General features: G+C 37.6%; 1 protein-coding gene across 2 annotated transcripts in view; it reads right to left on the bottom strand.

The window, feature by feature from the left end:
- Nucleotides 1-4,261: 4,261 nt before the first annotated feature.
- The window catches only part of PDCD6IP (programmed cell death 6 interacting protein), a 69,042-nt gene continuing 57,178 nt past the window's right edge, over nucleotides 4,262-16,125 (bottom strand). For both annotated transcript variants that reach the window (XM_086365762.1, XM_086365763.1), the window contains exons 13-18: nucleotides 13,709-13,957; nucleotides 13,208-13,342; nucleotides 11,993-12,087; nucleotides 7,454-7,577; nucleotides 5,834-6,042; nucleotides 4,262-4,916 (exon numbers count right to left, since the gene is read on the bottom strand). In XM_086365762.1, coding sequence (XP_086221888.1) covers nucleotides 4,742-4,916; nucleotides 5,834-6,042; nucleotides 7,454-7,577; nucleotides 11,993-12,087; nucleotides 13,208-13,342; nucleotides 13,709-13,957 — 987 coding nt within the window. In that variant the 3' untranslated portion in view covers nucleotides 4,262-4,741. The remainder of the gene's footprint in view (nucleotides 4,917-5,833; nucleotides 6,043-7,453; nucleotides 7,578-11,992; nucleotides 12,088-13,207; nucleotides 13,343-13,708; nucleotides 13,958-16,125) is intronic.

Raw genomic sequence — 16,125 nt, 5'->3', positions numbered from 1 at the left:
AAACCCATAACTAATACATCCAGAAAGAAAAAAACAGTGGTATTAATAGTATATATTAAAAAGTGAAAATGGAAGATGGTCATTACATATGAATCACATGGCTTAAAAATGTGTAGAGACTAAAACAGTTATAAACAGGAAAACTTAAAAAGAAACACAAAGGTAATAGACTTGACCTATTTACCTGCTTCACTTGGTGTCATTGATTAAAAAGGACATAAGCAACTTTTAAGCGAAAAGGAAGGCTTTCAGGAGCCACAGAGCTGACACAAGCCAGGGTCCCTTGTGGGCAGAGTACTGAGGCAGACGACTTGGATGTGACCCAGATGGATAATTAACTACAAGGGCAAGATCAGTCAGTGGATGGGGACCCTCATTAGCAGGGGCCAGGAGCTCTCTGGGGGCACTGGCTCCAGCCAAGTTCACGTCTGCTTACGGGCAGTGCTCAGGCCAAGCCCACCCGCCTTGCAGTCCTAACAGCCCCAGCGCAGAGCTGCTTGTCGTTCAGCTGCAGATGAACCCCAGTTCCAGGGAGGGTCCGTTAGATCCCCATTTGTCCACCCACCACACACATCTAGGTTCCCAAGCCCCTCAGTGAGAACTTGGTGGTCTCCAACCTAGAAGCCAGGTAAGTGAAAACCAACCAACAAAGATTTTAAACGTATTAGGGATTCAGATTCTCAACTCATTCCTGGAGCTAGTTTGTTCAACTCCAACATAGTTGAGAGACATACAAAATCAACACATCCTCTGATAAACTGCCTATTCTGAGCTACACAGTAAAACAGCTACATCTGATCTCGAAACAGGGAAGAAGCAGGAAGAAAATAAGAAAATACAAATGTTTTCAAAGATGAACACATTCACCATCCCCTTTTCCCTGACCAATTGACCGTGGTAATCTTGCCAAACAATTCCAAAAAGTAACCCCCAAAATGACACCTGAGGAAGAGACTGTGCTATGCTGTGCTTAGTCGCTCAGTAGTGTCTGACTCTGCGATCCCATGGACTACAGCATGCCATATTCCTGTCCATGGGGATTCTCCAGGCAAGAATACTGGAGTGGGCTGCCATGCCCTCCTCCAGGGGATCTTCCCAATCCCAGGATCAAACCCAGGTCTCCCGCATTGCAGGAGGATTCTTTATCAGCTGAGCTACAAGGGAAGCCTGAAGAAGAGATTACTCATCTGAAAGATCTGGGTTCAATCATAAGGGACATTTGAAAACCATGATCATCTACAAGGTTGACAGCTATAAGAAAATACTTAAATACTGTCGTCTTTTCTGTAAGTCTCATGTGGTTAGTTCAAGTGGGTTATTTTTTAATTTCCCAACCCACTGTTCAATGAAGAAATTAAGAGAAATATAAAAGCTGAAGGATAAATATTTTAAATAAGAATTCATACTACAAGGAAGTAAAAATCTTTCAACTTTTATTTCTAAGATACATTTCATCTGGACCCTTTTCTTTACAATTTTCCCCCTAAGAGAAATGAATACAATAAAAAATATAATCCAACTACCAGCAATGTTTGTAACCAGAAAAGAATCTCTGGCGTGATAATATAGGATTTTTTTTAAAAAATATAAACTTCATACCAGAAATAAAGCCTGAATATTCTCTTTTTCTTTAAAAATATAATTTTTCCTTCTTTGCCTTTCCATGTAAATCTTATAACCATTTAGTTCTAAAGTCTACTTTTAAACTTGTAACTAAAATGCAGTTTTTCTCCTACTTTGTATCCTGTTCTGTACTGTGAAGCAATTAATAACTGCAGAAGTGTCACAAAAAAAAAAAAAAAAGAGAGAGATGGCACTAGGTTGTAGCCAGATTCTTCTAAGACATACTGATCATTTAAAAAAAAAAAGCTCCCCATTAACAAATTGAAACCTACTTAACGACGTGCATTTTGCCATGTTTATGAAACTAGAAATTGTGTACAATGCACTTTTGCAAACTGTAAAGCTCTAATGGAAAACATTTCTTAAATCTGACTAGAAAGGTTGCTGACTGGCATAGAAAATCAGTGACTCTTTTTCTCTACTTACATTTGGGGAAAGGGAGACTAGAAATTGCAGAGAAGTTGGGTATACAGATCCCACAAAGATTGAGTGGCTTGCAGTGGCATATGACTATTATTCTTAAATGAGAATAAAGACGGAGGGGCACAGGAGTACACCATTATTTGACACCGGACTCAGAAATCAAGCCATCTGTCTCAAACTAAGAGTACAAAATAAGTTAGTTTTTTTCCCCACTTCAGACCAGCTTTTCAGATTACAGTCCATTTTAAAATAGCATTCCAAAGCCTTATAAAGAAATTAAACAGGAATAGTGTGCTTTAGGAAATCAAACAGCCTAACTATAAACACAGGTACAACATACCTGAACCAGAGTGACACTCTCCTTCCTTTAAATAAAAAGCATTACCCGTAACTTTGTAGGGTATTTTCTGGAACATAGAAAGCAAAGGATAAAAAAGTTTGGCAACAAAAATAATTCCAGTGAGGGCTTCCTTCTTGTTAGGATGCAAAATAGACAAAAGAAAAACTTTCCATGTGCCACCTTAGTGGAACTAGACAGCTCCATGAAGACACACCGAGCAATGAAGGACTGTGAAAACTTGGTCATCTGTGGACACAAGTGACCTAAACAAAGCATCTGCATCCTGTAAAGGATGAGGGAACAGACGAGAGGGAATAGCCTTGGGTCTGCTAACAGAGCTGAGGGAGTCGGGTAGGCTGCCACGAGGGTATATGGAGACTCCTTTCCTAAAGTGTCTGAACTATCTTCCTGTGGCTCCGAGAATAAGCCCAGCCTAGCACAGGAAATGAGCTAAACAGCCTTGTAACTTCTCTTTTGGCCCTCTGACGCACTTACTCTTTTCTAATAGTGCCTTCTTTCCCCAAGAGAATATTCAGGCCAATTTTGTTTTTTGTTTTTTTCTGTATTAGTGAGAATTATAAACTAGCAATTTGGGATTCCCCTAATCTCACTGAGTATCTTCTGTTGGTGATGGTACCTTGAATGATGAGGAGGAGGAACTTAAGTGCCATTTACACAAGAGTCAAACAAGTCCATTTCATATTCTGATGATTCCATATTAATAGAAGTCAGCTATGATATGTAAAAAACTATTTTGCCAAGGTTTCAACTACTGAACTTTAAAGCAATTTCAGTATTGCATGTAAAAGTCATTTATACTGAAGTAACATGCCTTCATGTTTTCCACATACAACAACAAAGATTTTTTTAAATATACATATATTTTAAACCAATTAGCTCCCTTTACAATCACACCTTCAGCCCCACATTTAAAAATATAAACCCAAACTGTCAAATGAAAACAACAATGGACCAACTGACAGCATCATTTAAATGAAACAACAATTCAAGAAAAGGTTAGCATTAAAACTGTGAAAATAAGCATAAACAGATTCATTGGAACTCTGCTCGGATGTCTGGTATGTTCAGATATGAGCCTCACATAGAGCAGACCCCACTGGGACGTCAGACAACTCACTCCTTTCTCACTTTCTCATTCCACGATGCACGTCTGTGCATTCCACCAGGCAAGTCTCACTGAGGCTTATACAGCACTTAGTCATCCGAACAGCACAGACCAGTATTAAATACACAGCCTATTCCAGAATTGGCATATGCTCCCAACAATTGTTTTGTGTACTCCCTGAATTATAAAATAGTCCAATCTTTTAGGAGCATAAAAATGAAAGGGCTTATCATATCTATTCATACACACTGTGCATTAAATGTTACTAGGTTAAGACAGTAAGGTGAAAAAAAGGACAGAAGGGTACAGTAAATTTTCTTTAAACAATTCTATTACATTAGACAGTACTGTTAATGACACGTATTTATTTTAACCAGATTATGAAAAAAAGAAAAAACTTTTTACCAGAATTTGTATTGATTTCTTGGAGAAGTTAGTAATAAAACATTAAATATACATATTCACTTGAATATTTGAAGAATCTTTGGTAGCAATTGTGTTTCTTCCACATTATAAGATTTTTCAAAATAAGTGTCAAAATTAATTTACTAATCAGCATATGAAAGATAAACTATGGTTATTATTCTTTTGGTTTTCCTATAAGATATATTGAACCTGACTATTAACTTGAATTAATCATGCACTTAACACAGGACCTGTTTAACTTATGTACACATAAAATGAGAGACTAGTACCAGGAAGAAATTAGACAGCAGTGAGAATCAATGACAAAGCATAACAATGACAACTGTTCTTAAGGAATTTATTTTTAAATTAAAAGATTTACAATGTTTTGATTATGCAAAATAGCGTAAGGAAAATCAAACCAAATCAATAAACCAAAAGAGAAAGATAACTTAGTTTTCTTGTATATCCATACTTAAACCATCGTTGTAAGCATCTGATGTTCCAATCACATACTTAAGTCTAATAATTTCAAACGTTTCACCGGTGGGTTTAATTTCTCATTTTCAACTTTTATGAACTGTAATGTAATTTACTTCAAATTCTATTATACTTAGTGTTTACACTGCAACAGCAGCAAATCGCCCAAGTACAATCAAGTGTGGAACTGGGGCACAGCTTCTAGCCGCAGACAGAAATTATACACTGCACTCAGTACAGTAGAGGACGTTATAGTAACCAGAGCGTAGAGTTTAGTACACTTATTGCAGGGTTGGTATTTCTTTCCCTTTGAACTGAACCAGCTGAGCTTCTGAGCTGACATATTACTGCTGTGGATAGTAAGACTGCTGTGGGGGCTGAGGGAAGGGGTATGAAGGCTGCTGGGGTCCTGGGTATGGAGCCTGCCCAGGGCTCTGGTGATACACTGGTGGATACGGCATATTATACTGGCCATACGCATAAGGATTGTAGCCCATGGGCATGGGCATTTGGCAATACCTGATGGGAAGAAGAACAAAAAAAAGAAAAGCTAGATTGGTAAATCAAATACTAGAAAATGAACCATACAGTAATTATTCTAAAATGAAGTTTTTTTCAAGAAAATCATGTTTTCCTCTATTTCTCACTCTATTAGAGAACAGTGGAGAGAGGAAAAAACAGCTGTTCCAAGGTACTTCCTAGAAAAAAGAGTTCTATCCTGTTATTAATTGAAATGAAAGAAAAAAGTATTTAATACTACCCAAGTAAAGATTCTTGAAGGAAATAAGATTAAATATTCAACCATTACCAAGAATAAAAACAGAGACTCTTCATTTTACTGTGGCAATCTACGTACATTTCTGTTTTACAAGAGTCAATGTTAACTGTAATGCTCATAGATTTATACTGTTTTCACAGTTTTAACATTTGGAAGATACAATTTACTTACTAAGTCTGGAAGACAACTTAAAAGAAGTTAAATGTCTGGATTTTTAAGATTACAAAAATAACAAAGACAGCTGATCTTTAAGTATATGCCATAATTAGATAGATTCCTGGTTCAAGAGTTGATCGGAATGTCAAGACGTCAGAGTACAGGTATGTGAAGAAGCCTTTACCAGTCTTGCCAAGTCCAGGAAAGGCACCTATCTGTTTATCACCTAAACAAAGATGACCAAGGAAGCACATTCTGAATTCCTTACAGAAGGTATGTTTACTATAAACCCAACATGTAAAACTAAAAACAAATTAAATAAACCGGGGAAATGGCTATTTAACTGCTCAAAGTGACTATAACTTACTATATTTCTATGTGAGCTGACAATGTAGCCTATATGACACCTCCATTCAGAGAATGGGTGACCTTTTTTTTTAAAAGACTAACTACAGTTAGAAACATTAGCCAGTTCACTGGGCATACAGAGTTTCAGTCTTACCCGGGATACCCTGGATAGGTGGGGTACGGGGGTCCCTGGGCCTGAGGCAGGGGAGCTGAACCGGGAGTCTGTGATGGAGCTGGTACAGTGGTCCCAGAGCCTGCCGGAGCCGGGGCTGGAGCTAGAGCTGCAGCCGGAGCTGAAGCAGGAGTTCGATTTGCTGGCAGCACAGGAGGTGGAGGCCGGGCTGGGGGCTGGGGCTTAGTAGGCTGTAAGAAAGAGTCGGCACTGACTGCAACACACGTCAGCTTTCTGTCAAATTGCTAACAATTAAAATGAATGAGAGCGTACAAGAAACTCCAGAATCCAACTGAATGTATTTCTAATTCCCATTCTTAAATGTGGGCTCACCATTCCAGGAATGTACCGTAGTTGAAAAATAATTCTCCAATTTGTGGATATTCCACAAATATCCACACTAGCACTGCTCTTTTCCTGATGCCCAATGTTTAATCATTTACTGCTCCCATCCGTGGTCACACATTTGAGGGAGGAGGAAGGAATGGGTGAGATAGTGTTTTTCTCTCTTATCTCCTCCTGGCCCCATGATTTTTCATACTAAAATCTCAAACACCAGAAAACCTAAAACAGTACTATCATAAATAACCATATAATTACCAATTAAATTCATTAATTATTAACATTTGGCCACTTTTGCTTTACCTATAATTATATTCTTATATTTACCTCTACATATTTACAGAACCATTTGAAAGTTAAGCTGCAAACTTAAGGACACTGGCCTTACACATTTCAGTATACAAGTCCTAATATTCTCCTACATAATCACGCTACCATTTCACCCTGAGAAAATTAACAGTTACTCCAAAATTAATAATTATTCCCTAGTATTACCCCACTCCAGTACTCTTGCCTGGCAAATCCCATGGACGGAGGAGCCTGGTGGGCTGCAGTCCATGGGGTCACGAAGAGTTGGACACAACTGAGCGACTTCACTTTTCACTTTCATGCATTGGAGAAGGAAATGGCAACCCATTCCAGTGTTCTTGCCTGGAGAATCCCAGGGACAGGGGAGCCTGGTGGGCTGCCGTCTATGGGGTCGCACAGAGTCGGACACGACTGAAGTGACTCAGTAGTAGTAGTATTACCCTACATTCAAGTGTCCTTATTTTTCATAAAAACACCTATAAGAGTTTTAACCAAGATCTAATCGAGGTTCATGTACTGCATTTGATTATTATGAGTCTTTCCTCTCTTTTAATCTAGAAGCCCTCTCCATCTATCTTTTCTCTTTCTATAACATTCGCCTTTAGAAAACCAAGCCAAGTGTCTCAAAGAATGTTCCTGTTGTAGGTTGTCCAAGTGTTTCCTAACAGCACAATTTAATTTATGGTTTTATCACTGTCTTTGCTATAAACTGGAAGTTGGTTCCAAAGACTTCATTAGACTCAAGGTAAACATTTTTTAGCAAAAATTTATAAGTGATCCATGAATAAAGAATGCATATTCTTTATACTGCAAAACATCAGAAGGCTGGTCACCTGATCAAAGTGGTGACCACCAGACCTCTACCATGTAAAGTCTGTGTTACCCTTTACAGCTAGCAAATGTCACAAACACGTAAAACTTCCATCTTAAAAGGTCGGGCTGCTTACTGACCGGCATGGTTCTTGGTGCTGGAGTTGGTGGCGTTGGTGCGTGCCCCCCAGCTGGAGAGGACTGGTATGTGGGTGTTGGGATTGAAGGAGCACTAGGTTCTCTGGCAATGCTTTGTTGCAAGTCCCTTATTAAAGACAGAAGCATTAGAAATTAACACAATTTTGAAAACCAACACCTGCAAAATATCAGGTACTTTTCTTTCTTTTCTTCATGTATGAAACACAGAAAATAGAATCAAAACAATGATAGTATTTTAAAATATACTATATATTTCTGTTCTTGGCAAGAACTAATTGAAATCATCTTTCTTCCTACTACTGAATAAAATAAAGTTAGTTTTTGTTCTATTTCTGAAGACAAGGGGAAAAAGTAAACTTTTCCAGAGCCCATAATTATAGCCAGAGTAAGGGACACGTTAAACGAAGCAAGTGGCCCTTAGAAACTGCCCTCCCTCTACTAAGAGGTCAGCCCCTAGATGATGAGAAACTCCTAATAAAAATCTAAAAATGATCAGAAAACTACAACTGTTCACAGTCACCTGCCTAATATTTTAATCACTGTATATCAGTGTTCACAGAAAACAACGGAAATTTCAAAATTTTCTGAAGATATCCAAAACATGGCACGGAGATATTTTATGTTAAAAGATACCTCACATAAGGTAATCTCATTAAAGACAGATGTTTAAAGCACCATTAAAATACAGTATCAAAATTTTTTAAAAAATTTAAAGACTCCTCTGACAGTAAATTGGAATCTATCCCCAAATCCCGATAAACAAAATCCTAAGGTAAAATACACTCTTATGAAACATTTGGTACTGTGCTGATTCACAAGCTCGAAACAACACACACGACACGCCCTCAAGTGTCTGTGGCAGGCCCTGCTGTCCTGATGGAACAACTCCAGCAAGTGTCCCCAGACCACACTTTGACTCTCAAAAACAATCCCAGGTGAAAGATAAACTAGACATACAAAACTGACAGACCACCATCTACAAATTCTCACTCCACCATCACGCCCACACACAGACACTATACTATTCTTTCCTATGAACCTGTCCAGAGCTTCCTGATCAGAAATAACCCAATCCAAATGCTCATTTTTATTTTCTCCCTTTTTACACAAAAAGCATACTTTACACTAGTCTGTAATCTTATTTTTTTTAACATAAATTATTCATCTTAGAGATTTTTGTATATTGGTAAATAGAAAACATCCTTTAAAAAAAAAGCTGGATTAAATAATGTATGGGTCTGCAATTCGGACCTTACTGGGTCCCACAAAAGGGCTGCCCCACTGTGCACTCCCACAGTAGAATGAGACTTGCTCCCCAAAGTGTGCCAATAAAGCATGCTATCAAACTTCCAAATTTTTGACAGTCTGAAAAATGCCATTTCAGAGTAATTTCAACTCATATTTATATTGAATGAGGGGAGGTATTTTTTCATATGCTTAACAGTCACTTTTATTTCATCTGCAGAATTTCTGTTCATATCCTTTGCCAATTTTTCTATTGGGTTTTTTTTTCCTCTTCATTAGTATCTCAGAGTTCTTTATAAATTTGGTAAATTTGCCTTTTGTCCTGGGAACAGGTTTCAAACAGTTTCCACCAGCTTATTACATTTTGACTCTGCTGATCATCTTATGATGAACTTACTCTTTTTTCTTTAATGGCTTCTGGATTTTACATCAGAATTACAAAGACCTTTCCTATTTCAGCTTTACTAAAAATTTCTCTCGTTTTCTTTTCATTTCGTTTCATTTTATACATTTCAAGTATGATCTGTTTGGAACTTACTCTGTTGTAAAAATAACTTTTGTTTCCTAAATAACTAGGCACTTGTCTCTTAACTTCTATGATTTAGGATTTTTTTTTTCTTAAAACACTAAATTCACATAAGGATTTAAATCTATTCCTATCTTCTGTCTTTAGTCTAATCATGTGCCAGTACCACTGTGTTTTAATTAGAGACAATATTACATATATTAAAATCTGGTAAATTAGTTTCCATTACTATTATTTTTATGCAGTTTTTCCTGGCTATTCTTTCTTGACTTTTTTCACCTTGAGCTTTAGAACAACTTGTCTACTTTTAAACGAAAATGTGGTTTTTTTAAATCAAAATTATGTTGAATGGATAAATTTATTTAGAACTGACGTCTCATCCTATCTAAGGACATGATATGTCTTATAACTTGCTCAAATCCTCTCTTGTGTCCTTGAATAGTGTTTCAAAGCTTTCTTCATACAGGTCTCATATATGACAAATCTATTCTTATGTATTTTACTTTCTCATGACTATTTAACTGAGGTCTTTCCCTCCATTGTATCTTCTACGTCTTTACTTGTATGAAAGCTATTGATTGCTACAAATTATTTTTATAATCACCAATTCTCTTTTTATTTGCAGAGTTTGGCTGCTGATTCTTTTAGGTTTCCCAGATGTACGATCATAAAGTCTGTAAGTAGTGACAGTTTACAATTTTTGTATCTCTAATTGCCTTTGTCTAATGGTGCTGGCTGGTACTGCCAATATAGTACTGAATATCAGCACTGATAGCTGGCACTTGTCTTTAGGGGGAATGTTTATAGTTTCTCCATTAACTTTCTCACACTTTTTCGTCATCTATGAAGATCATCTTTTTCTCCTTAGATGTAAAAATACTAAACCAATCATTGTATTCATGGAATAACCACCCATTCCTCCTTGGTCATGGTCATGGTCATGTTCCTTCATTAATTAATATACTGGAGAATATGGAGAATATGAACAGCAAGCATTTTATTTAGAACTTTCACATCCATATTCATAAATAAAACTGGTCCGAAGACTGCTCTGTTTTACTCTTTTCAGATTTACCTACTAGTAAAACTAATTTGGGTTTGTATTTAGCCTCTAAAACCGTTTTTTAAAGATTTTAATTATTTGCTTTTTAAAGGTGTAGTAGAAAAACTGGTAACAAATGGCCCTTCTATCTTGGGGCTGGAAGGAAGTAGCTCTTAAGTTCTCCCCATTCTTCTACAGGAAACTGTTTAAGCATGGACAGATGAGAATAATGGTCAGCTCATCTGAGGGGCTCAAGAAAGGCTCCTGGGTATAATAGTCTCTGGGTTCTTCATATTCATCACTGATGACCACCTGACTTTGAATATAGCTGAAGGACAGGCTGGCCGGATATAAAATCTTTGTCTTATATTTGCTTTCCTTGAGTTTCAATAGCAATCATTCCATTCTCTTCTAGCATGCAGTGCTGCCAGCCTAAGTTTTTTTCACCTTTTTATAAACGGAGCTGAGCCGTCTGCCTGACTGCCTTAATAGGATTCTGCCATTTTCTTTTTTAAAGAATATTTATTTGGCCAGACCATGTGCATGTGAGATCTTAGATCCCCAACCAGGGATCAAACCCATTCCCCCTGTGTTGGGAGCACAGAGTCTTGACCACTGGGCCATTAGGGAAGTTTTGTCATTATCTTTGAAGGCTAATAATGTATATGCCTTAATACAAATAAGTGTTAACAGTTCTTACTCATTTTTCCTGACCAAATGATGCATACCCTTTCAACAGGACTTATTCTAAGAATATTCTTGAGTAATATCATTAAGTATTTGTTCTGTTCACTGTTTGGGATTTTCTTCTTTGAAGGGAATTCAGTTTTACATATGTCAGATCTTCTCTGCCCAGCTTCTCTACTTTTAATCCTGTTCCTTGCTTTGGTTTCATTTTCTTTGATTTCTTCTTTGCTACTCTTTGCTCCTGTGTTTTCTTCACTCTTTTCTTGCTTTGGCTCCTTCTCATTTCATCTCACATTCGTGATAGTTTTGTTCTCTTCCAATTGTGTCCTAAACCCTGACACTTCATATTTTATGACCTCTTGTTTTCCTACCATCTTCCTTGAGTACTGGCTTTGTTTGTGGTAATCCTTAGTGAGTCTTTCCTAACCTTTGTTTTAAATTCACAGTAAAATTTTCACCTGTTCTGTGACAATGTTATTCTGGTGAATGTTCATCTATCAGTTTTGTTAAATTTTGCTCTCTTTCTCATCTTAATGGGTATCAATGCTGAGTTAGCACTCCATTACTCCACACAGAGTGAGTCTTATGTTGCTTGCCCAGTAGGCCCCTATAGAAAGTGATTTTGCTGACATTTTCTGAGCTATAAATCCTCTCTCCCTCGTGCTGTGCCTGCAGTTTCATTTAAGGAACCCATTTGCCCCTTCAAGGTAAACTGCCCGTGTTTATTGGCACTCCCTGAGCTCTGTCACCATGAGCTGTGCTCTCATCACTTCTGTGACATCACTATTCTCCCTTCATCTAGAGTTTGTGCTCCTTTACATCCTGTTGTTCTTGAAGCATGTAGCTGGTTGCTTGTTGCTTTGTAAACCACCACAGAGGAAATGAAGGAAATTAACTCACACTGCCAACCCACCACAAGAGTATCCACATGTGATTTTTCTAAAAGAGGTAGCAAGAATATGATTTTTTTTTCTAAGAAAAATACTTCAGAAGTATAATTTGATAGAGAAAATAAACTTACTTTAAGAGTTCATCCCTTTCTGTCTTCCGTGCAAACACTATATCACTGCATTTGTTCTGGAACCTGACAAGTATTTCAGTCAGCTCATTGTAAAACTACAAGCAAAGAACAAACATAAGTGATAAACCAGAACTATTTTTAATCTAAGAGGAACACAATGTAAAGCTCATTTGTCAATAACAGTTAAAGAACTAAAACCCTATGCATGAGAGACAGTCATACCACTTAAGTCCAGTAACTTATTGTTAAATATGACCTAAAATATTTTGAAAAAAATAAATACTCGTTAGAAAGTGCTGTCACCAAAAATTCAGTGACAAGTTAAGTTTCATGATAGTGAACAAGTTCCCAATTCCTAGAGAAAAATCAACTACTTAATAAAAACAACCTATTTAAGTGGAAACATTAGATTTGCACATTCACTTCAGAAACGCAGGCATCATTTCAGAAACTTTTTGAAGAATTTCCAAAAGCACTCTGGAGAGTTTTCTCAGCTTACCTATTTCAACAAAGCATTTTAAATCAAATTAAAATGGCATTTTACTATCCTCTCTCTTTGGAAGGTTTCGGCAGTATTTCTGTGCTCTCTTTAGAGGGTTTTACATCATACCTACTGTATTAAAATCAAGATAACTTTATTCAGTCATCATTGTGGAGTTAAAGTACCAAAAGGAATTATGTATTTGAAAAACTTAAAAAATCACTTACTCCCCAAAATTGGTCAAACCAAATATAAGCATTTCCCCAAAATATTTAAAGGAAAGGCTAGAAAATACTGAAACATATTCAGTAAGCACTCTAAGACACAAGCATATCACAAATCTATCATCACCTAAACCATCAGCAGAGGCTATGAAGATCATACCAGCCCCTTCCCCATCACGTATCAGCTCTGACTAATACTCCTATTCCCTCATAATTCACTCAGACTGGCCGACTTTCTATCATGTAACAAAGTATTGCTGATTCTCGCTAATTCCTGCTACCTGAAATGAATGTCTACGCATACTCATTCTGCAAAGTTCCCATGAAATCCACCACCTTCATTAAGCTTTCTCCCACTTGTAACAAAGCTCTCAGGGGCCAAAGTAATGAAAGCTAAGGCATTCAAGATGAAGAATGATTTGGTCCAACTGGAAATACCAATTAACTTCTCAAACTATATCCTCACGTCCACACTGGTCAGTTAGCTCTTATTTTTTTTGTGCTTCATACCTTTGTGCCCTCCTTCAAATTAGCCACAAGTTCAACAAAGTTATCATACGCAGCAGCTAAATTCTTCAAGACTTCTTCTCTTAAATTGGCTTCGTTGTTAGATTGTTTCATTTTTGAAAATTCCTGGTGTGAGACCTTATGAAAAGAAAGATTTATGCAGTTATATATATTTATGAAATTAATATAGCTCATGACATTTTTATTGATACTTTTCCAACTATGAAAATCACCTATGATTATATTGAGTTATTATTAGATATTTACCTAATATATTCCCTTTGGAGTAGCACAGTACTTTATAGCTTTCCATTAGTAAAATTACCCCAAATTCAGTGGGCATGAAAATATAACCAACAGTTTACAGTTTTCTATTAATATGGAATACTTGCCAAAAACACAATCCTAAATGGACAGATTTAGTCCAGACTATCCCTCCTGTATACAGATTATCCCTTCTGTAATTTTTTAAATAAAAATCTTACTGAAGTATATAAACTTTACCTGAATATTTTTAAGAAGATCTTCCTGTTTCTTTAGAGATTCCTGGACTTTAGTTGTGAGACCCCCATAGATTCGATCCAGTTCGGTAACAGAAATAGCTTCTTCGTTTATCACACCATCTTGAGCCAGAGCAGTCAGAAACTTGCTTGTCATGTCAAAATTCACTGATTTCAGGTCGTTCTCCAGCCCCTCTCTTTCCTTCTTTACTTCATCAAGATTTGTTAATAAGGATTTTAAGACATTCACCACCTATACAAATTTAAAAAACTTTTAGCTGAATTGCCCAAAAAACCATAAGCCAATTACCAGAAGGGAATGATACAAAGGTTCACCAGGGTCAGGGAGAGATGATTTCTCAGAGAGCCAAGTGTAATTCAGACAGCAGGTTCACTTACATACAGACACTGCTGTACCTTCAGTGGATTCGGCCTGCAATGGCAGCAGCAATAATGAAAACAGATTTACTGAACATTTATCATGCGCCAGGCACGGTCCTACACACTTCACAGATTAAACTTAATGTACTTCTTACAATATCCCAGAGTATGTATTTATTACCTCTATTCCACAGATGGAGAAACTGAGTCTCAGAAAAATTAAGTCACCTGCCTGAGGTTACACAGCTACTAAAGGAGCAGAGGTGAAACCTGAGACCTGCGTCTGCCTGACTCCAAACCACTCTCTAACCACGTTTACACTTTACTGCATCCTCACCATGATGTAGAGGAAGGTGTGTTTTGTCAAGAGATAGCCTATTTTGCCAACATAGTGAGACTGAGAGAAGGAGACATGGAGATAAAAATAGAGATAACGATACATGGAGACAGCACTCAAGAGAGAGAGAGAGAAAGCTCTAAGTCATATGCTGATTTTAAATCCTGGGAGAGAAAGAAGGGGTAGGTCCTATCTCTCTTCACATCGTGAGTTCTGCCTCTCATTCAGTCCAGGCAGTCTCTGCCTAACAGCCCCATGATTCATAAATGCCTAACACCCCTATGTAGTAACAGTGTTTCAGGGTTCAAGTGCCCTCTAAGACCCTTGTGAGCTGCTCCCTTTCACTCACAGCTCTTCACACTTCACCTGGGCGACCCCAAGCCCCTATTCTGCTTGACCAAGAATGCTCAGAGCAAGAAAGTGGGCAAAGAAGGGACAGTCCAAGAACCCCATCTCCAGCCCTGACTCGCTTCTTACCAGCAGCAATTTCAGCTCCAGAGATCTCCTCACCTACTGCCCGTGCCTAAGCAGCTCTGCCCTGCTCTGCAGTCCCTGGCCTTAGTCATCAGCTCCGTGATGAGAGGGTCCAGAGCGACCTTCCCATGTGAAAACCAAAACCTGAGGAAAAGCCTCAAGTTTCTTCCACATTTCAGCCTCTGGTAACCACCATATCTCCTAGGCATCCTATCTTAAATGCAGAGTCTCTTAACATGTTCTAACGTGACTCACAGAGGTCCAAGAAGCATCAAACCACAGACACTCTAAAAGGAAGAAGAGGACGAAGAGTCACGGCTGGATGGGCACAGCAAAGTCTATTAAAGGGGCCTAGTAGAATCTGACGTTAGACAAGCTGGTCAAAGTCTTGCTTGCAAATGACTTCCAGGACATATCGTTAAATGAAAAAAGGTACAAAAGCATATACATTGTATGTCGCATTTTCAATGAGAAGGGAAATCAGAATATAAAGCTATACACACACATAATGTATTATGTACATCTGTGTGCATATGTATTTTTCACAAAAATAAAAGCACTAAACACAGACCAGACAAAATGAATACTGTTACGTATAACAGAGCAGATGGGAATAAGGTGGAAAGAACAGGGGTGAGAGTTCTCTGCAGGAACCTTCTGAACCGTGAACATTCTTCTACCCATCCAAAACACAAAATTAAATCAAAACTTCAATACAGAAACGAAGGAATCTAGCTGTCCAGCACAGTGAAACATGACGACATAGAAAAAAATACTTCAACTCTGATTATACTCCCTTAGTGAATATCATGGGCTTAGTTACTATATAACCAAGGGCAGTTTACCTGGAAAATTCATCTGCAAAACAAGAATAATAATAGTACCTTTATGTCAGGACAGTTGTAAAGACTGAAGCAAGTCCATATAAGTGCTTAATGTAATTTCTAACACAGGCCAAGTGCTCCATAAGTAGGAGCCATTATTATTAACTGTTGGTTATGTCTCACGGTTTAACTCTCTACTTTGCGTGCACTGTGGACTAAAGAGTCTTAAGCATATAAGCACTCAGACAAGAACAGAGGAAAAATGAGGAACAGACCAAGAATTAAAGTATCCTTTATTCTGCTGAATTATAAGGATTTCTATAATCATGTAACACAGTTTGTGTTGGGGGATACAGTAGCATATAAATTCAAAAAGGTTTTGATAGCTTTACCTGTTGGTAAATT

Source organism: Bos grunniens, chromosome 22 (genome assembly GCF_055505025.1).
Source record: "Bos grunniens cultivar Pamir isolate PY7600 chromosome 22, Bosgru_T2T1.0, whole genome shotgun sequence".
Classification (NCBI taxonomy): Eukaryota; Metazoa; Chordata; class Mammalia; order Artiodactyla; family Bovidae; genus Bos; species Bos grunniens.
Note: the sequence above shows the minus strand (reverse complement) of the source record. Positions and strands in the feature narration are given on the sequence as shown.